Here is a 22,121-nt window from a genome sequence, read left to right on the forward strand (position 1 = left end):
CATTTCATAGTGAGCCCTCTGTTAGAATTCCCAGTTAGTGCATGGTGAGCCAGAACAACTAGCATGGTGCAAGGTGAACAACAGGAGTCGAATACCACCTTACTAAAAAGCGGTTCTAGTCTACATTAGGGGACCTGTCAGGAAACAACTGATCTCCAATCACAGCACCCTCTTACTGCACAAAGTATTGTGATTGTCCAAATTGTGTAGGTGTAGTTTACTACATCCTGTTGGGCATCATGCAGTTCCGGAAGGTGCTGTCCACCCAATCAAGTTAGCTGAAATTCCTGTTGTTGTTTCCTGCTGGGTTCCCTAAAGAAAACTAGCACTAAAAAGCTATCCTAAATACAAGTTGGTCTTATCTAAATAGACGGTATTTGCAATTAATCAGCTTTATGTGAGCAAAAAAAAAAAATGTGCTCATCTTGCATCACTACTGAATAAGCAAATCATTCCTTTATGTCCTTGAAATCAAGACACAAATCCAGAAACACTGGTATACAGTGTGTCTGCAGTCTATTATTTTCATAGAGCAATACTAATCCAACATGCATACATCTATTTCAGACTTGTTGGTCTACATCAGTGCAGGGCATAAATTATTATTGCTCTGAGGTACAGGCATACTGCACAGCAGTGTATCTGGATGTGTGTCCTTTCAAGGACATAAATTATTTGTATAGTCAACGGTGATGAAACTTGGGAGATCTTTTTTGCTCACATTAAACTGACTATTTGCAAATACATTATGTTTGAAGAGGACTAAATTATACTTGCCACTGTCATCTTTGTTAGCCTGTATTGCCTGAGTGACCTTTGATTTGTCCCTTTAGTATTGACAAACTCCTCTCGGTATCAGAGCAGAAGCAGTCAAGCTGTCATTTAGGACTCGAATCTCTGGAAATAAAGTGGTTTACATAATTCTCTAAAACTGTAGGTCTGATATGTGCAGCTTCTTCCCAATGGTAATTTGACATCCCTTCCGTTCAAGCTTTCTTTTTAAAGTTTAATCTAAGGGTACAATGGTTAATTTGCATATATTCAGCAGTGTTGCTCTGGGAGACATCTCAAGCTCACTCCAACCTGAATTATCGCAAATTCTTTCTGTTTTAGGAAAGCAAACTTTTGTTTTTATTAGGAATTAGTGTTTCATATCAATTTGCATCCAGTTAAGAATCTTAAAAACTGATAGTTCAAACAGTATTTTTTTTGGCAACCATGACAACAGAACGGTCTTTGAAGTACAGTTTGCTCATAAACTCCCACCTTGCTGTAGGATAAATGAACTGCTCATAACAGGAGTAATTAATTGTTATGGAATTTTAACACTTTCACTAATGCATTGACTGGAAGCAAATTGCATGTGTGCACATATATGAGCGTCCTCATTGAAAAGTGCAAAAACTGACATTTTTAAAATGTCACTTTTGCAGGAAGAGATTAACTTTGTCCTCATAGATTTCTCCAACATCTTGGCTAAATTATCTGGTAATCATCTGCACTGATCTGCTGCACCAAATCCTAGTTCTATGCAGTTAACACGGGGATATTCCCCCTAATATTTTTGCTTGTTACACAGAATAAAAATTGTGCATGTTTCACAATTAATTATATATAATATGTAATGAAACAGTAAAAACTGCAAAGGAATGTACATACTTTATGCACTTGATTGTAACCATTTACATAACAGTCTAGTCATGGGAGAGCTATAGACGTGGCCTTTGCTGAGGTACTTTTAAAGACATTCTGCTCACATGTGGCTATAATGCTTTCGAGAATGCAGGTCAGATGTTTCCCCATTTCTCTGATGCTCTCTGTGTGCACACTTCAAGGTGAGTGACTCAGAAAGTGTTTTAGAAAGAGAATTAGAATAACACGGAAGGAGTTCAACGTTGGTTTTTGCTATACTGCTACATGACAGATGCACCATACTTTCATTTGGAGTCTATATTAGTCTTGTTCTTTTTATCATGAACTAGTGCTATGATTCTGCGAGTCCGAAACATGTCAGCTGCCAGGCTGTATGGCTTTTATCTGATTTGATAAAGTTCGGATTGCCATGTCTATGGATATTGTGCGGAACTTTCTTCCTCCATTCTGCTCTTTTGGGTCATGTCGCCTGGTTCTAGCACTGCTATAGTGGACGAGGTGTAGCAGGAATACCTTTGCTTTCGTACCATACTTTCACTTTAATTTCCAGTAACCTAATTTACCTAATTTTTGTAACACTAGATTTTAATACAGCAGTAATGACCTTTTTCAGCTCCAACACTTTACCTTAGCTGGTGGAACCAGCAGGTGGAACTTAAAAACACTGAAATGCTTCATAGCAATTAGTGTTTTGGGTTTAGTTTTTGCCAGATTTAAATGTTTTGAAAGACACAACTCCAGAAGTCGGTGTGCCTGGATTTTCGCTTCTTGTTTGCCTGTAGTTTCACGTCAGCACTGATGCAAAAATGTAGATGCCTAAATGTGGAAATACAGGACTGCTGACCTTGGAAATTGTGTTCTTTGGTACTGGAATTCTTGACATTCAGGAGGGGAAATTCCTGAATAGCAACATTAATCGCTCTCTTTCATTTTGCTTATCATAAATAAAAGAAATCAAACATTCCTTAGATTCTGTCTATTCCCTTTAAAATCTCACAAATGCATTCCGAACACATATCAAGCAAGGTATTCAGAGCAAAAATATCACAAAGAAAAATGTTTTCTTCAGGTATCTGTTGGAGGTGAAGATAAATTATTAAAAACCTAGAAATTGGTTTATATAGCACCACGATCTTGTAGTCATGAGGGAGGCTGATAAATGAGTGATGGAATAAATGAGTGCATGTATATCTATAGATAATGGAGACATTGTGGTTGTCAGAATAAGGTCTTCTCACAAAGACATTAAATGTATGTTGTCATTTATTTTACTCAAATTGTCGTCAATTTATTGTGCATTGTTTCTGGCCAAGCACCTTATGTTGTTAATACTGTAAGAACTGGCATTCATAGCGTGGATTCTACATATTACTGTTTGGAAGGTGGTTGGGTTTATGGAGTCTACTGCTAAATTCTGACCTGATCTTTTATATGCCTCAGCAGAAATTGACATTCATTAGCCCATCTGGCACCATCAAAATCAATGCAGTGCCATTTTTAGAGAGATGGATACATACACCATAGACAGGTGGTCTCCCACTTACAAACAAGTTGTGTCCAGGGAGATAGGAAGTTGAATTTGTTTGTAAAGGTGTGTTGTGTTATACTGAACATAGCAAAGCGTGGCTACATTATTTACTTTTGGATAATTATCTCTGGATTTGGTCATATGGTATAAACAGTATTTTTTTGGTTGTTTTCAGCATGCTTTTAATGTGTTTTCAACGACTTAAAACAGTTTATATAATAATGTAACATGTAACAAAAAATATGTAAGCCAACAACCATACTGTATATTTTGTACATGGATACTGCTTTGTATGTATGAAATGGTGTAACGTGAGGGTTTTAAAAAATTTTGTAAGTAGGGGGACAGTCTGTACTATAATTTCATTGAAACCCTATTAGTGGTATTATCAAATAATCAGGAAAACCTCCCCACATCGTCCTACTCCATATAGAAAACTCAACAAAAAGGTTAATGTAGAGAAGAAGGGTGCTGTTTTAAATCATGGGATGGGTCATCTGTTACACCCAATCATACATTGTTTATTGATCATCTATTGCACATATAGACACAGACATTTTAATAGAACTAGTGTTCCTGATTCTGATCCAACTGGCAAGCTGTAAAACATTAACCTAGTCAATAGAATACAGAGAACCCTGTATGTCAGGGATGTTTTTAAACACCAGACCCTTTTAACTTTCCCATACATAAATCTCCAGGACCCAGAAAGGGGTAAAATGATACAATTATTTTAGCATGTATCCACACTCGTGTTTCACAAAAGATGACACCGGGGTATGAACTACATACATAACTATATTGCAGGCATGTACAGGATGTATGGTTTTTAAAATGTATACAGGTAGTCCCCGACTTACGAATGACCCGCCAATACGAACGGCATGGATTGTGTTTCCATGGAAACGAGCCCAAAAAATGTTTTCCAATTGGACTTTTTTAGTCGTTTTTCAGAAAATCGATTTAAAAAAATCAAAGGAAAATTGGCTTTTAAACTTGTATAAGCAGGTACAGAGGGCAGAGGTGACATAGAGGGGGACACTGGAGGCACAGGGGGGCACAGAGGAGGTACAGGGGACAGAGATGGCACATTGTTCAGACTTAAGAACGAACCTACAGTCCTTATCTCGTTCGTTAACCGGGGACTACCTGAATTTTACTTAGCTGGATTAAGATGGATGCTATAGACCTGCTTTAGTACTGCATCGTACCCATTTTCCAAATTTTACTTTTTATTGGTACTTGTCAGAAGATAATTACAACATATGCATTAGTGTACCGGTAGAATTTCCTTAACATCAAAAATTTGGTGAAAAATACAAATAAAGAAGAAAGTAGAACATTTGCACATAGTATTCATTATATAACGTTGTTACTAAATAGCTAAACCTTTACACATCGCTTTAGCTGATCATATCATTGATCATTTAATTTCAGCTGTTCATATCTCTTAGTAATTATTGTTGTAAGGCATAACATTGTACCCTTTTTTGGCCTCTTGCACACTGCAAGTGATTCCGATTCAGATTCCGCTTTTTAATCAGTTTTTACATCCGATTCAGATTCCGATTTGCAGTGTGCTGTTGTTTTGCTGCCCTTCTTCGGTTAATAGAATATTGATATAGCAACACAAAATACAAGCATTGATGCAATGCACTGACCTGGTGAACACGCCCCAGTGTGTGGAGTGCAGTCTCTTAGTTTGTGGGATCTTGCATTACAGCAGCATTGCCCATTACTCGAAAGTGCATTCAATGTGAACAGACACCCTTGCTGTGAACTCAAAACCACATCTTTTATGTGGTTTTGTGGGCAAAAGCAACAATTTTTTTCTTTTTTCATATATACTGTATACACACTCTGATAGAAGTTGACTCCAAAATGTAACCGTCTTAAAGAGAAACTGTGACCAAGAATTCAATTTCATCCCAATCAGTAGCTGATACCCTCTTTCACACGAGAAATCTATTCCTTTTCACAAACGGATCATCCGGGGGCTCTGTATGGCTGATATTGTGGTGAAACCCCTCCCACAGGAAACTGTGAGGACCATGGTCCTGGCAGTTTCCTGTCTGTCAACCATTGTGGGAAATAGCTGTTTGCAGCGGTTTCCAACTGCCAAAAAAGCAAGCAGCAGCTAGTTCCACTGACATCACCTACCAGCAGTAAAAATGTCACCATGTGATGTCTGAATGTAAATCAGGGAGAGGAAAAATGTTATACTGGACAAACACTGACTAAATCATTTATACATAATTATTGTAAAAGTGAAGCACTTTTTTTATTACATTATTTTCACTGAAGTTCCTCTTTAAGCTGGAATTAAGACTCAAATATTAAGTCAGCCCAAAAAAGTTAATGGCTGCAAGTGGACACCAAGAGGCTTAGTGGTGGGGGTAATCTCCCTGGCATTCAACTTTCCCAGGATTTCTGTGCAAAAGGTGATTTAATTAATATTCATAACCTTTTTTTCCCCTGTAACTTGCCAAATTGTGTCAAGCAAGGGTCTAGTATACAGAGCAGGAGAGTATTAAAGGACAACTGAGGTGACATGTGACATGATGAGATAGACATGTGTATGTATAGTGCCAAGCACACAAATAACTAGGCTGTGTTCCTTTTTTTTCTTTCTTTGCCTGAAAGAGTTAAAGGGAACCAGAGATGGGGACATGAAAAAGATGTTATACATACCTGGGGCTTCCTCCAGCCCCATATGCTCTGATCGATCCCACGCCACCGTCCCCCATTGCCTGCATCTATGACAACTGGGTCCCGTCACTGACGTAATCGGAGCCAGCTACGCAGGAGAAGTGCGCCTTCTACGTATCTCTCCAGGGGCTGCTGCAGAGATACGCAAACAGCATACTTCCCTTACGCTCAGACTGGCTCCGACTGACGGCAGAGCGGGGTCCCGTTTCTCTAAGGACAGCGGCGTGGGATTGATCAGAGCGTATGGGGCTGGAGGAAGCCCCAGGTATGTATAACCTCTTTTTCCTGTTCATCTATTGTTCCCTTTAAACATCAGGTATACAAGTGACAGTTTGTATCTGTGTCGGTCCGGGTCAAACTACAGCATAACCCTCACTGATAAGTAATCACAAATGACTTCCTGGAGCAGGAAAGAGATAAAAAGGGTCAATAATTCATAGATTTAAGCTCTAACATACTTCAGTGAAGGTGTCATTGAGCAAAGACAATGAAACAGTAAAAACGTATTAGATTTAAATATAAAATAAAACTGTGGGCTATCTAAAAAAGTCATTTTAGGAGGAGGATAGATGCATTTGTTTTTCTGCTCAGTATATTTTCAACTCAGATGTCCTTTAAAGTGGACCTGAACTCAGAACTTCCTCTCTGCTCTAAAAGATACACAACAGCATAATAACCTTTAAACAAAAAAAAAACATTTCTTTGTCACAGTTGAAATAAATCTGCACAGTTTCTACTTCCTGATTCATGGAAGCAGACATATTGTTTATAGCCTGTGCATTTAAATGGGCTTATCTGCTTATCTGCCATGGCAGTCATGTGGCACAGGGGATAAACTAGAGAGGTTAATGGCTGCACTTCGAGCATATTTGGTGTGTGTGCGTGCATGCGTTTGTTTGTTTTTCTATGTGACGATAGACTTCCTACATTTAATGTGGCTATATGTCACTTGCTATATTTAAATATGGCTGCCCAGATGGCAAGAGGTATGCTCTTTTATTCACACAGACAACAGAGAATATTATAAGTTCTAAGAACGTTACTGTTTGTGCATGAAAATAAATGGGTATTTTTTTTTTGTTTTTTAGAATTAAAGATTTATTAAAATGCGTTGGAGGTTTTCAAGCAGTGCTGTTAAAGGATGTCAAGCATTACAGAGTCTCTGACTCATACAATCTGACAGACAAGTGGTACCTGGACTATTCTAAACCAGTGACAAATACTGCTGTGCACTATGTAACAGCTTTCTAAGTAACTGTAAATAGGCTTTTAAAGAGAAACTCCGACCAAGAATTGAACTTTATCCCAATCAGTAGCTGATACCCCATTTTACATGAGAAATCTAAACAGACCATCAGGGGGCACTGTATGGCTGATATTGTGGTGAAAGCCCTCCCACAAGAGAAGTACGTACTCTTGGCAGTTTCCTGCCTGTGAACCTTGCTGCATTGTGGGAAATAGCTGTTTACAGCTGTTTCCAACTGCCAAAAAAACATGCAGCAGCTACATCACCTGCCAACAGTAAAAATGTCACCATGTAATAAATGTCAAAATGTAAATCAGGGATATAAAAGATTTTACAATGGGCAAACACTGACTAAATCATTTATATATAATTATTGTAAAAATGAAGCACTTTTTTTTATTACATTATTTTTACTGGAGTTCCTCTTTAACAACTATGTAAAATGCTATTACTGCTTGCTTAACCTCCTTGGCGGTTATCACGAGTCAGGCTCTGGGTGGAAGAAAACCCACCTCCTGGGGGATCCAGACGCCAGCAGTCATTCTCCTTCCTGTCCTCTGAGTCTCTGCATCCCTCGGGTGAGATCGCCATTTGTCATAACGACAGACGGCAATCTCACTGCAGGGTTACAGCACCACCCCGAGGATGGAGGGAGGGAGAACTACCGTGTGGGATCCCAGGGAGGTAAGTGCTTGGGCTGCTGCAGATCTCTTCTCAGTGTGATTTCCACTAATTAAAGAGAGTCTGAAGCGAGAATAAATCTCACTTCAGACCTCATAGATAGCAGGGGCATGTGTGCCCCTGCTAAACCGCCGCTATCCCGCGGCTTAACGGGGGTCCCTGATCCCCCAAATCCCCTCGTTTCAGCGGGGGAGCGCTTCCTGGTTGGGGCAGGGCTAACCGCCGCAGCCCTGCCCCACGCGCGTCTGTCAGCACGTAGCTCCGCCTCTCCCCCGCCCCTCTCAGTCTTCCTTCACTGAGAGGGGCAGGGGAAAGGCGGCGATGCGCCGCTGATAGACGCAACTGGAGGCAGGGCTGCGGCGGTTAGCCCTGCCTCCAGGAGCGACCAAGTCTGCGACCAAGTGTCGCAGTGGGGGGTTTGGGGGTGAAGAGACCCCCGTGTAGCGGCGCTATAGCGGCGGTTTAGCAGGGGCACATGTGCCCCTGCTAACCATGAGCTCTGAAGCGAGAATTATTCTCGCTTCAGAGTCTCTTTAAGTAAGGAAGACCATATCACGAGCCCTCAAAAACTGCTGTTGGTTTTCAATGCCAACATCTTTGAAAAGTATTTCTGGTGTATGGCACTTTTTCACAGCTGTTGTGCACTTTCTGTTGTTGCATTATATTAAAAATGTTCTCTTCAGCCTTAACAAGTGCACTCAAGTCATTTGCCATATCAATTTTCTCTATGAGATTTTTATTTTTATTTTATCAAGGCCTTCCATGCCTCAGATAAGCTTACAGCTCATTCACACTATAGACTTGTGCTGCTTATTGCATGACACGTAGCGTACATAGTGAGATATATGAGAGGCTGGCAGGCACTGCATGGACTACAACGTGTGATCTTCACACTGGCTGGTTGTGCTTCATTGTGTATCCAAAGTGTAGTGCTACCTATACCATTATCCACAGTGCTGCCCCATTTCATTGAATGGGGTCCGAACTGCAAAGGTAACATGCAGTGGTTTTTAAGGCATATCCACCCACATCATCACTACACACTAGTCCTTCCTACCCTCCTTATGTGGGCATGCATATGAAGCATGGTAATGTGACCTTACATAACCACTGTGAGGCTGAAAGGCAAAGCATATGGCAAAAGAGGGTGTGTGTTATCCCAAGGGATTTAACAGACTTTCTAGGGAGACAGGAAAACACACAGACACCAGGAGCCCCTTATGGTGTAGTATGTCAAGTGCTGATCACGTAGTCTTAAAGAGCAAAAGAATACTCACGAGTGTGGGTTGCACGACTAGCAACCAAAGTATGAAGGCAGGTGAGGAAATCCCGTCCTCATTAGGGTTCTTTGGTCATGAAATATGTGGGTTAGCATGTGACACTCGGTGTAATGGAGCGCACACGCAGCACAGAGGGGACAGCGTGCTTCTGAGCCTCACATTATGCACTGGCCAGGAGTGAAGGGGAAAGGACATACTGCGCGCACAGGGCGCAGTATGTCAGGGGCAAAGTTCAAGCAAGTCGCAAAACACCGGCATGCATAGAGTGAGAACGGCACAAGACGGAGGGGGGGCTGGATGGACAGGAGTTATGTGCTGCTTACTACCAACACAGTGCTGCAATCATTTTTACCTCAACCCTTCGGTTGTGGTATCCTTTAATTCATTGGGTGTAGATTTTTAGCTACACTTGTAATGTCTCATGTGCATAGGTTAATCTCTGCAGTCTGATATGCTAAGAACAGTGTAATATTGAAGCAGAGTTATATGAAAAGCCTGTCAGGTGTCAGGTTTCACACACACAATTACAAATGTTTATGTTGCACATAAGATACATTTCCTCTGCTCTCTGCAGAGAGCTCAGTCAGAGACAGGATGAGCTTTCTCTATCACACACACAGGGTTAACAGATGCACTGTGAGGGACTTCCCCTCATGGCTCAATCTGCCATCAGATTAGAGCAGACTGCTGTCAGAAAGCGTGAAAGGAATTCGATAACTGTAATCAAAGATATAAGCATTCAAATGTATGCACCAGTACTTAGCAGCACTTCCCAAACTTTTCCTATCTCCATTAAAAAAAAAAAAAAAAAAAAGTTAATCAATAGTGTTCCTTTAAGCTAAGTTCTCAATGGTTTTAAATTTGCCTGACACCCAAATGACTCCCGAGTGCATCGTTATTCTACTCACCTTGCTCACCAGCAGCTGCTCTTTGTATGCTGTGTGTTGTCCCTTCCTTCAACCTCCATAACAGACTAGTCACTAGCTTCTGAGCTAGAACTTTTCCCCGAACTGTCTACCGAAGTGCCGAGACCCGATCCTACCTAAGGACAGTCCTAGTACGTGTGTATGAGGCCTTAGTGTAGACTGAGAATGAATGCTGATGGGAATGTTGAATGCTGGAGTGTAAACAAGAACTGGAGCCGTAAAAGGGAGGTTGTAGCATAATGGGGCACTGTACTAAGGAGGACGACAATCATATTAGCTTCTTAAAGGGGATGCTGTAATGTGGTGTGGCGGTAAAGCCATGGGGTGGAGTTGGGAGGGCATATTCCTATTCAGTGTATTTTGTTATTACATTTTACAAATATGTACTTGTATAAAATGTCAGAATTGTAAACTGGTTTATGAGTTTCAACAGTGCCTAGTTTATATTCCAATGAAGCAGTTTCCCCTGATTTGTCTGAAATACCTCAGCTCCTATTTGGATAGGTTTTATATTTGATTATGTACTGTAGGTTCTTAAAACTGAACTACATATTCCAGATGTGGTCTTTCCAAGGCTATGTATAGAGGCACATTCTAGTTCACTCTCTTGCATCTATGGCTCCTTTGCTCTCTGCTAGCTTTAGCTGAAGCAGCAGAGTGGCATTATATGCTTCTATTATGCCCATAATATGCAAAGTCACCCAGAATCTTCTCTGTTATGGATTCACCTTATTTAAACCTCCCTAAAATATGTGCAGTAGCAGCAGCGAGTGCATAACTTCTCATGTATTCAAGTTAAACCTCATTAGTCACAGAATCACCTTCAATCCTTTACTTTGTCCAAATATAACTTTGTTGGTGGTTTAGCAGATAAATAAAAATTATTCCTACAATATTTTGAAAGCACCTGAATTTTACAGTTTGTTGTCACAAGTGTACCAAAGTACTTTGTGTGTGCCACTTTATTTGCCTTCCTACTTGACATTTAATTAATTTAATTTAATCTCCTCTTGCATTTATGTCTGTGATTGCTTTTTCAGTTTTGTAACGCATATATTTTTTCATTTTTAGGCTTTGGATTACATACAGTTAGTGCAATTTATGGCGAAACAATCAGTATACCATGTGGTCAAGAAATAAAAGATGGCCTTTTGTTTGGAAAATGGAAATATGTAAGTATTCTATTGTTTTCAGTAATAACATTATCACAGATTTTGCTACTGGACAACAGTTTTTTTGCTTCTTTTAATGTAAAACAAGAATGGCACCAATTGATGTACCGTATTTCTTTTTGGGTAGAGGCTGACAATGCTGCGTGCAAGGACGGTCCCAATATGAAGCTTGTGGCATCCTTGTACTGATTTCCATCACTTTTAGATGGATTCCTGGCACTTGCCTTGGATTCCAGGTTCATGGTGATTGCCCTCTCATTCTCACAGGTGGTGACTGAATGGTCACCAATAGAAAGGAGCTCTCCAAAGGAACATGAGCTTCAGTTGAAAGTTTATTTAGAGGTGAACCCCAGAGTGTGCTAACAGAAAGTATCCCCCTAGTTATATCAGTTATTTTAACCACTTTACCCCCGCCCGTACGAATTTCTCCGTCCCTTTTTCTATCCTTTAACCCCCAGGGACGGATAAATCTGTACTTGCCGCTGCTCGCGCTCCTGCTCGCTGTAGCGCGCACTCCCGCGGGTAAACACGCCACCCGCCCGGAGATCAATTAACGGGAAAATCCATTCCCGTTCGTTGATCTAAGCCCCGCAATGATCCGCTGCTTCTCCGCTAAGCAGTGCGATCATTGTGGAAAAAAAAAACATTCTCAGCCTCCTAGTACTTCCTCCAAGCGTCCGGAAGGACGTTTGGAGGTCGCATTAAACAAAAAGTTACTGTTGCCATCTTGAGGCCAAATAGTAAAACTACACCCTAAAGCATTTTTCACATACAAATTCATTACTTATACACATAAAATTAACTCATTACCTCCCACACTCCCAATTTTATTTTATTTTTTTTTATTTTTTTGTAATTAAAATTTAAAAAAAACATTTACAATTAAAAAAAATACATAAATAGTTACCTTAGGGACTGAACTTTTTAAATATTTATGTCAGGAGGGTACAACACTGTTACTTTATAAACTATGGGCTTAATGGGCTTGTAATTAGGGATGGGCGCAAAACTGAAAAAAAATGCACCTTTATTTCCAAATAAAATATTGGCGCCAAACATTGTGATAGGGACATAATTTAACCACTTCCCGACCGCCTAACGCATAGAGGCGGCCGGGAAGTGGACCCCGCAAGGACCAGCTCATGCCCAAAGGCGGCGGTCCTTGTAGGGGCATGGGCGGAGCGATCGCGTCATCCGTGACGCGATCCTCTGCCGGCGCCTGTCACCGCTTGCCCGCCGCAACATCCCGCCGGCTATACGGAAGCGCCGGCGGGATGTTAACCCCGCGATCGCCGCATACAAAGTGTATAATACACTTTGTAATGTTTACAAAGTGTATTATACAGGCTGCCTCCTGCCCTGGTGGTCCCAGTGTCCGAGGGACCACCAGGGCAGGCTGCAGCCACCCTAGTCTGCACCAAGCACACTGATTTTCTCCCCCCCCCCCCCCCTGCCCCAGATTGCCCACAGCACCCCTCAGACCCCCCCCCCCCCTGCCCACCCCCCAGACCCCTGTTTGCACCCAATCACCCCCCTAATCACTCATCAATCACTCCCTGTCACTATCTGTCAACGCTATTTTTTTTTATCTCCCCCCCTGCCCACTGCCCCCTCCTGATCACCCCCCCACCCCTCAGATTCTCCCCAGACCCCCCCCTGTGTACTGTATGCATCTATCCCCCCTAATCACCTGTCAATCACCCCCTGTCATTGCCACCCATCAATCAGCCCCTAACCTGCCCCTTGCAGGCAATCTGATCACCCACCCACACCAATAAATCGCCCGCAGATCCGACATCAGATCACCACCCAAACGCAGTGTTTACATCTATTCTCTCCTCTAAACACCCACTAATTACCCATCAATCACCCATCAATCACCCCCTATCACCACCTGTCACTGTTACCCATCAGATCAGACCCTAATCTGCCCCTTGCGGGCACCCAATCACCCGCCTACATGCTCAGATTGCCCTCAGACCCCCCCCCCCCTTATCAATTCGCCAGTGCAATATTTACATCTGTTCTTCCCTGTAATAACCCACTGATCACCTGTCAATCACCCATCAATCACCCCCTGTCACTGCCTCCCATCAATCACCCCCTGTCACTGCCACCCATCAATCAGCCCCTAACCTGCCCCTTGCGGGCAATCTGATCACCCACCCACACCAATAGATCGCCCGCAGATCCGACATCAGATCACCACCCAAACGCAGTGTTTACATCTATTCTCTCCTCTAAACACCCACTAATTACCCATCAGTCACCCCCTATCACCACCTGTCACTGTTACCCATCAGATCAGACCCTAATCTGCCCCTTGCGGGCACCCAATCACCCGCCTACACGCTCAGATTGCCCTCAGACCCCCCCTTATCAATTCGCCAGTGCATTAGTTACATCTGTTCTTCCCTGTAATAACCCACTGATCACCTGTCAATCACCCATCAATCACCCCCTGTCACTGCCACCCATCAATCACCCCCTGGCACTGCCACCCATCAATCACCCCCTGTCACTGCCACTCATCAATCAGCCCCTAACCTGCCCCTTGTGGGCAATCTGATCACCCACCCACACCAATAGTTCGCCCACAGATCCCCTCCCAAGGGCAGTGTTTATATCTGTTCTCTACCCTAAACACCCACTAATTACCCATCAATCACCCCCTGTCACTGCTACCTATCAGATTAGACCCCTATCTGCCCCTAGGGCACTCAATCACCCGCTCACACCCTCTGAATGCCCTCAGGCCCCAGCCCTGATCACCTCGCCAGTGCATTGCTTGCATCTATTCCCCCCTCTAATCACACCTTGAGACACCCATCAATCACCTCCTGTCACCCCCTAGCACACCTACCCATCAGATCAGGCCCTAATTTGCCCCGTGTGGGCTCCTGATCACTCGGCCAAACCCTCAGATCCCCCTTCCGATCACCTCCCCAGTGCATTGATTGCATCTATTTCCCCTCTAACCACCCCCTGAGACACCCATCAATCACCTCCTGTCACCCCCCTAGCACTCCTATCCATCAGATCAGGCCCAATACAACCTGTCATCTAAAAGGCCACCCTGCATATGACCGGTTCCACAAAATTCGCCCCCTCATAGACCACCTGTCATCAAAATTTGCAGATGCTTATACCCCTGAACAGTCATTTTGAGACATTTGGTTTCCAGACTACTCACGGTTTTGGGCCCGTAAAATGCCAGGGCGGTATAGGAACCCCACAAACTGACCCCATTTTAGAAAAAAGACACCCCAATGTATTCTGTTAGGTGTATGACGAGTTCATAGAAGATTTTATTTTTTGTCAAAAGTTAGCGGAAATTGATTTTTTTTTTTTTTTTTTCACAAACTGTCATTTTTTCACTAACTTGTGACAAAAAATAAAATCTTCTATGAACTCGCCATACACCTAACGGAATACCTTGGGGTGTCTTCTTTCTAAAATGGGGTCACTTGTGGGGTTCCTATACTGTCCTGGCATTTTAGGGGCCCTAAACCGTGAGGAGTAGTCTTGAAACGAAATTTCTCAAAATGACCTGTGAAATCCTAAAGGTACTCATTGGACTTTGGGCCCCTTAACGCAGTTAGGGTGCAAAAAAGTGCCACACATGTGGTATTGCCGTACTCAGGAGAAGTAGTATAATGTGTTTTGGGGTGTATTTTTACACATACCCATGCTGGGTGGGAGAAATATCTCTGTAAATGACAATTTTTTAATTTTTTTTACACACAATTGTCCATTTACAGAGATATTTCTCCCACCCAGCATGGGTATGTGTAAAAATACACCCCAAAACACATTATACTACTTCTCCTGAGTACGGCAATACAACATGTGTGGCACTTTTTTGCAGCCTAACTGCGCTAAGGGGCCCAAAGTCCAATGAGCACCTTTAGGCTTTACATGGGTGCTTACAAATTAGCACCCCCCAAAATGCGAGGACAGTAAACACCCCACAAATGACCCCATTTTGGAAAGTAGACACTTCAAGGTATTCAGAGAGGGGCATGGTGAGTCCGTGGCAGATTTCATTTTTTTTTTTTGTCGCAAGTTAGAAGAAATGGAAACTTTTTTTTTTTTTGTCACAAACTGTCATTTTCCGCTTACTTGTGACAAAAAGTAATATCTTCTATGAACTCGCCATGCCTCTCAGTGAATACTTTGGGATGTCTTCTTTCCAAAATGGGGTCATTTGGGGGTTTTTTATACTATCCTGGAATTCTAGCCCCTCATGAAACATGTCAGGTGGTCAGAAAAGTCATAGATGCTTGAAAATGGGAAAATTCACTTTTTGCACCATAGTTTGTAAACGCTATAACTTTTACCCAAACCAATAAATATACACTGAATGGTTTTTTTTTTTATCAAAAACATGTTTGTCCACATTTTTTGCGCGGCATGTATACAGAAATTTTACTTTATTTGAAAAATGTCAGCACAGAAAGTTAAAAAAATCATTTTTTTGCCAAAATTCATGTCTTTTTTGATGAATATAATAAAAAGTAAAAATCGCAGGAGCAATCAAATAGCACCAAAAGAAAGCTTTATTAGTGACAAGAAAAGGAGCCAAAATTCATTTAGGTGGTAGGTTGTATGAGCGAGCAATAAACCGTGAAAGCTGCAGTGGTCTGAATCGAAAAAAAGTGGCCGGTCCTTAAGGGGGGTAAAGCCCTAGGTCCTCAAGTGGTTAAACGGTTTTATAACCGGGACAAATGGGCAAATACATTTCATGGGTTTTAATTACAGTAGCATGCATTATTTAAAAACTATAATGGCCGAAAACTGAAAAATATTTTTTTTCCCACATTTTTCCTATTTTCCCATTAACCACTTGCCGACCGCCTACTTCATATTGGCGGCGGCAAAGTGGCAGCCCCAGGACTACGTAACGCAGATTGGCGTCAGGTCCTGGGGCACTCTCTGGCCGGGGATCGCGCGCTGGGATGCGCGCGCATCCACCGGCAATAGGCTCCGCCCACCCGCGACGTCAACCCGCCGGCCAATCGGAAGCGCCGGCGGGTTGTTAACCCGACGATCCCCGGATAGGAAGCGTATAATACGCTTTGTAATGTTTACAAAGTGTATTATACAGGCTGCCTCCTGCCCTGGTGGTCCCAGTGTCCGAGGGACCACCAGGGCAGGCTGCAGCCACCCTAGTCTGCACCCAAACACACTGATCTGCCCCCCCCTGCCCCCTGATCGCCCACAGTACCCCTCAGACCCCCCCCTGCCCACCCCCCAGACCACCATTTGCACACAATCACCCCCCTAATCACCCATCCATCACTCCCTGTCACTATCTGTCAACGCTATTTTTTTTTTTAGTCCCTAAACTGCCCCCTGCTCCCTCCTGATCACCCCCCCACCCCTCAGATTCTCCCCAGACCCCCCCAGACCCTCCCCCCCCTGTGTACTGTATGCATCTATCCCCCCTGATCACCTGTCAATCACCCGTCAATCACCCATCAATCACCCGTCAATCACCCGTCAATCACCCCCTGTCACTGCCACCCATCAATCAGCCCCTAACCTGCCCCTTGCGGGCAATCTGATCACCCACCCACACCAATAGATCGCCCGCAGATCCGACATCAGATCACCTCCCAAATCCATCGTTTACATCTATTCTCTCCTCTAAACACCCACTAATTACCCATCAATCACCCATCAATCACCCCCTATCACCACCTGTCACTGTTACCCATCAGATTAGACCCTTGCGGGCACCCAATCGCCCGCCCACACGCTCAGATTGCCCTCAACCCCCCCCCCTTATCGATTCGCCAGTGCATTATTTACATCCGTTCTTCCCTGTAATAACCCACTGATCACTTGTCAATCACCCCCTGTCACTGCCACCCATCAATCACCCCCTGTCACTGCCACCCATCAATCAGCCCCTAACCTGCCCCTTGCGGGCAATCTGATCACCCACCCACACCAATAAATCGCCCGCAGATCCGACATCAGATCACCTCCCAAATCCATCGTTTACATCTATTCTCTCCTCTAAACATCCACTAATTACCCATCAATCACCCATCAATCACCCCCTATCACCACCTGTCACTGTTACCCATCAGATTAGACCCTTGCGGGCACCCAATCGCCCGCCCACACGCTCAGATTGCCCTCAACCCCCCCCCTTATCGATTCGCCAGTGCATTATTTACATCCGTTCTTCCCTGTACTAACCCACTGATCACCTGTCAATCACCCCCTGTCACTGCCACCCATCAATCACCCCCTGTCACTGCCACCCATCAATCAGCCCCTAACCTGCCCCTTGCGGGCAATCTGATCACCCACCCACACCAATAGATCGCCCGCAGATCCGACATCAGATCACCTCCCAAATCCATCGTTTACATCTATTCTCTCCTCTAAACACCCACTAATTACCCATCAATCACCCCCTATCACCACCTGTCACTGTTACCCATCAGATTAGACCCTAATCTGCCCCTTGCGGGCACCCAATCACCCGCCCACACGCTCAGATTGCCCTCAGACCCCCCCCCTTATCAATTCGCCAGTGCAATATTTACATCTGTTATTCCCTGTAATAACCCACTGATCACCTGTCAATCACCCATCAATCACCCCCTGTCACTGCCACCCATCAATCACCCCCTGTCACTGCCACCCATCAATCAGCCCCTAACCTGCCCCTTGCGGGCAATCTGATCACCCACCCACACCAATAGATCGCCCGCAGATCCGACATCAGATCACCTCCCAAGTGCATTGTTTACATCTCTTCTCTCCTCTAAACACCCACTAATTACCCATCAATCACCCCCTATCACCACCTGTCACTGTTACCCATCAGATTAGACCCTAATCTGCCCCTTGCGGGCACCCAATCACCCGCCCACACCTCAGAACGCCCTCAGACCCCAGCCCTGATCACCTCGCTAGTGCATTGCTTGCATCTATTTCCCCCCTCTAATCACACCTTGAGACACCCATAAATCACCTCCTGTCACCCCCTAGCACACCTACCCATCAGATCAGGCCCTAATTTGCCCCGTGTGGGCCCTGATCACTCGGCCAAACCCTCAGATCCCCCTCAGACCCCCTTCCGATCACCTCCCCAGTGCATTGATTGCATCTATTTTCCCCTCTAACCGCCCCCTGAGACACCCATCAATCACCTCCTGTCACCCCCCTAGCACTCCTATCCATCAGATCAGGCCCAATTCATCCTGTCATCTAAGAGGCCACCCTGCTTATGACCGTTTCCACAAAATTTGCCCCCTCATAGACCACCTGTCATCAAAATTTGCAGATGCTTATACCCCTGAACAGTCATTTTGAGAAATTTGGTTTCCAGACTACTCACAGTTTTGGGCCCGTAAAATGCCAGGGCAGTATAGGAACCCCACAAGTGACCCCATTTTAGAAAGAAGACACCCCAAGGTATTCTGTTAGGTGTATGATGAGTTCATAGAAGATTTTATTTTTTGTCAAAAGTTAGCGGAAATTGGATTTTTATTGTTTTTTTCACAAAGTGTCATTTTTCACTAACTTGTGACAAAAAATAAAATCTTCTATGAACTCACCATACCCCTAATGGAATACCTTGGGGTGTCGTCTTTCTAAAATGGGGTCACTTGTGGGGTTCCTATACTGCCCTGGCATTTTAGGGGCCCTAAACCGTAGGGAGTAGTCTAGAAAACAAATGCCTCAAAATGACCTGTGAATAGGACGTTGGGCCCCTTAGCGCACCTAGGCTGCAAAAAAGTGTCACACATGTAGTATCGCCATACTCAGGAGAAGTAGTATAATGTGTTTTGTGGTGTATTTTTACACATACCCATGCTGGGTGGGAGAAATCTCTCTGTAAATGGACAATTGTGTGTAAAAAAAATCAAAAATGTGTCATTTACAGAGATATTTCTCCCACCCAGCATGGTTATATGTAAAAATACACCACAAAACACATTATACTACTTCTTCTGAGTACGGCGATACCACATGTGTGACACTTTTTTGCAGCCTAACTGTGCTAAGGGGCCCAAAGTCCAATGAGTACCTTTAGGATTTCACAGGTCATTTTGAGACATTTGGGTTCAAGACTACTCCTCACGGTTTAGGGCCCCTAAAATGCCAGGGCAGTATTGGAACCCCACAAATGACCCCATTCTAGAAAGAAGACACCCCAAGGTATTCTGTTAGGTGTATGATGAGTTCATAGAAGATTTTATTTTTTGTCAAAAGTTAGCGGAAATTGGATTTTTATTGTTTTTTTCACAAAGTGTCATTTTTCACTAACTTGTGACAAAAAATAAAATCTTCTATGAACTCACCATACCCCTAATGGAATACCTTGGGGTGTCGTCTTTCTAAAATGGGGTCACTTGTGGGGTTCCTATACTGCCCTGGCATTTTAGGGGCCCTAAACCGTAGGGAGTAGTCTAGAAAACAAATGCCTCAAAATGACCTGTGAATAGGACGTTGGGCCCCTTAGCGCACCTAGGCTGCAAAAAAGTGTCACACATGTAGTATCGCCATACTCAGGAGAAGTAGTATAATGTGTTTTGTGGTGTATTTTTACACATACCCATGCTGGGTGGGAGAAATCTCTCTGTAAATGGACAATTGTGTGTAAAAAAAATCAAAAATGTGTCATTTACAGAGATATATTTCTCCCACCCAGCATGGTTATATGTAAAAATACACCACAAAACACATTATACTACTTCTTCTGAGTACGGCGATACCACGTGTGACACTTTTTTGCAGCCTAACTGTGCTAAGGGGCCCAAAGTCCAATGAGTACCTTTAGGATTTCACAGGTCATTTTGAGACATTTGGGTTCAAGACTACTCCTCACGGTTTAGGGCCCCTAAAATGCCAGGGCAGTATTGGAACCCCACAAATGACCCCATTCTAGAAAGAAGACACCCCAAGGTATTCTGTTAGGTGTATGATGAGTTCATAGAAGATTTTATTTTTTGTCACAAGTTAGCGGAAATTGATATGTATTGTTTTTTTTTTCACAAAGTGTCATTTTCCGCTAACTTGTGACAAAAAAAAAATCTTCTATGAACTCACCATACCCCTAACGGAATACCTTGGGGTGTCTTCTTTCTAAAATGGGGTCACTTGTGAGGTTCCTATACTGCCCTGGCATTTTAGGGGCCCTAAACCGTGAGGAGTAGTCTAGAATCCAAATGCCTCAAAATGACCTGTGAATAGGACGTTAGGCCCCTTAGCGCACCTAGGTTGCAAAAAAGTGTCACACATGTGGTATCGCCGTACTCAGAAGAAGTAGTATAATGTGTTTTGAGGTGTATTTTTATACATACCCATGCTGGGTGGGAGAAATCTCTCTGTAAATGGACAATTGTGTGTAAAAAAAATCAAATAATTGTCATTTACAGAGATATTTCTCCCACCTAGCATCTGTATGTGTAAAAATACACCCCAAAACACATTATACTACTTCTCCTGAGTACGGCGGTACCACATGTGTGGCACTTTTTTGCACCCTAAGTGCGCTAAGGGGCCCAAAGTCCAATGAGTACCTTTAGGATTTCACAGGTCATTTTGCGACATTTGGTTTCAAGACTACTCCTCACGGTTTAGGGCCCCTAAAATGCCAGGGCAGTATAGGAACCCCACAAATGACCCCATTTTAGAAAGAAGACACCCCAAGGTATTCCGTTAGGAGTATGGTGAGTTCATAGAAGATTTTATTTTTGTCACAAGTTAGCAGAAAATGACACTTTGTGAAAAAAAACAATTCAAATCAATTTCCGCTAACTTGTGACAAAAAAAAAAAATCTTCTATGAACTCACCATCCTCCTAATGGAATACCTTGGGGTGTCTTCTTTCTAAAATGGGGTAATTTGTGGGATTCCTATACTGTCCTGGCATTTTAGGGGCCCTAAACCGTGAGGAGCAGTCTTGAAACTAAATTTCTCAAAATGACCTGTGAAATCCTAAAGGTACTCATTGGACTTTGGGCCCCTTAGCGCAGTTAGGGTGCAAAAAAGTGCCACACATGTGGTATCGCCGTACTCAGGAGAAGTAGTATAATGTGTTTTGGGGTGTATTTTTCCACATACCCATGCTGAGTGGGAGAAATATCTCTATAAATTGACAATTGTGTGTAAAAAAAATAAAACAATTGTCATTTACGGAGATATTTCTCCCACCCAGCATGGGTATGTGTAAAAATACACCCCAAAACACATTATACTACTTCTCCTGAGTACGGCAATACCACATGTGTGGCACTTTTTTGCAGCCTAACTGCGCTAAGGGGCCCAAAGTCCAATGAGCATCTTTAGGCTTTACAGGGGTGCTTACAATTAGGCACCCCCCAAAATGCCAGGACAGTGAACACACCCCACAAATGACCCCATTTTGGAAAGTAGTCACTTCAAGGTATTCAGAGAGTAGCATAGTGAGTCCGTGGCAGATTTCATTTTTTTTTTGTCGCAAGTTAGAAGAAATGGAAACTTTTTTTTTTTTTTTTTTTTGTTACAAAGTGTCATTTTCCGCTAACTTGTGACAAAAAATAAAATCTTCTATGAACTCACCATGCCTCTCACTGAATACTTTGGGATGTCTTCTTTCCAAAATGGGGTCATTTGGGGGGGATTTGTACTATCCTGGAATTTTAGCCCCTCATGAAACCTGACAGGTGCGCAGAAAAGTCAGAGATGCTTGAAAATAGGAAAATTCACTTTTGGCACCATAGTTTGTAAACGCTATAACTTTTACCCAATCCAATAAATATACACTGAATGTTTTTTTTTTTTATCAAAGACATGTAGCAGAATAACTTTCGCGCTCAAATGTATAGGAAATTTTACTTTATTTGAAAAATGTCAGCACAGAAAGTTAAAAAAGTCATTTTTTTGACAAAATTCATGTCTTTTTTGATGAATATAATA

At 43.1% G+C, this 22,121-nt stretch overlaps 1 protein-coding gene across 2 annotated transcripts in view; it reads left to right on the plus strand.

The window, feature by feature from the left end:
- The window catches only part of ALCAM (activated leukocyte cell adhesion molecule), a 199,227-nt gene that overhangs the window by 85,133 nt on the left and 91,973 nt on the right, over positions 1-22,121 (plus strand). For both annotated transcript variants that reach the window (XM_068268453.1, XM_068268452.1), the window contains exon 2: positions 11,095-11,195. In XM_068268453.1, coding sequence (XP_068124554.1) covers positions 11,095-11,195 — 101 coding nt within the window. The remainder of the gene's footprint in view (positions 1-11,094; positions 11,196-22,121) is intronic.

This window comes from Hyperolius riggenbachi, chromosome 2 (genome assembly GCF_040937935.1).
Source record: "Hyperolius riggenbachi isolate aHypRig1 chromosome 2, aHypRig1.pri, whole genome shotgun sequence".
Taxonomy (NCBI): Eukaryota; Metazoa; Chordata; class Amphibia; order Anura; family Hyperoliidae; genus Hyperolius; species Hyperolius riggenbachi.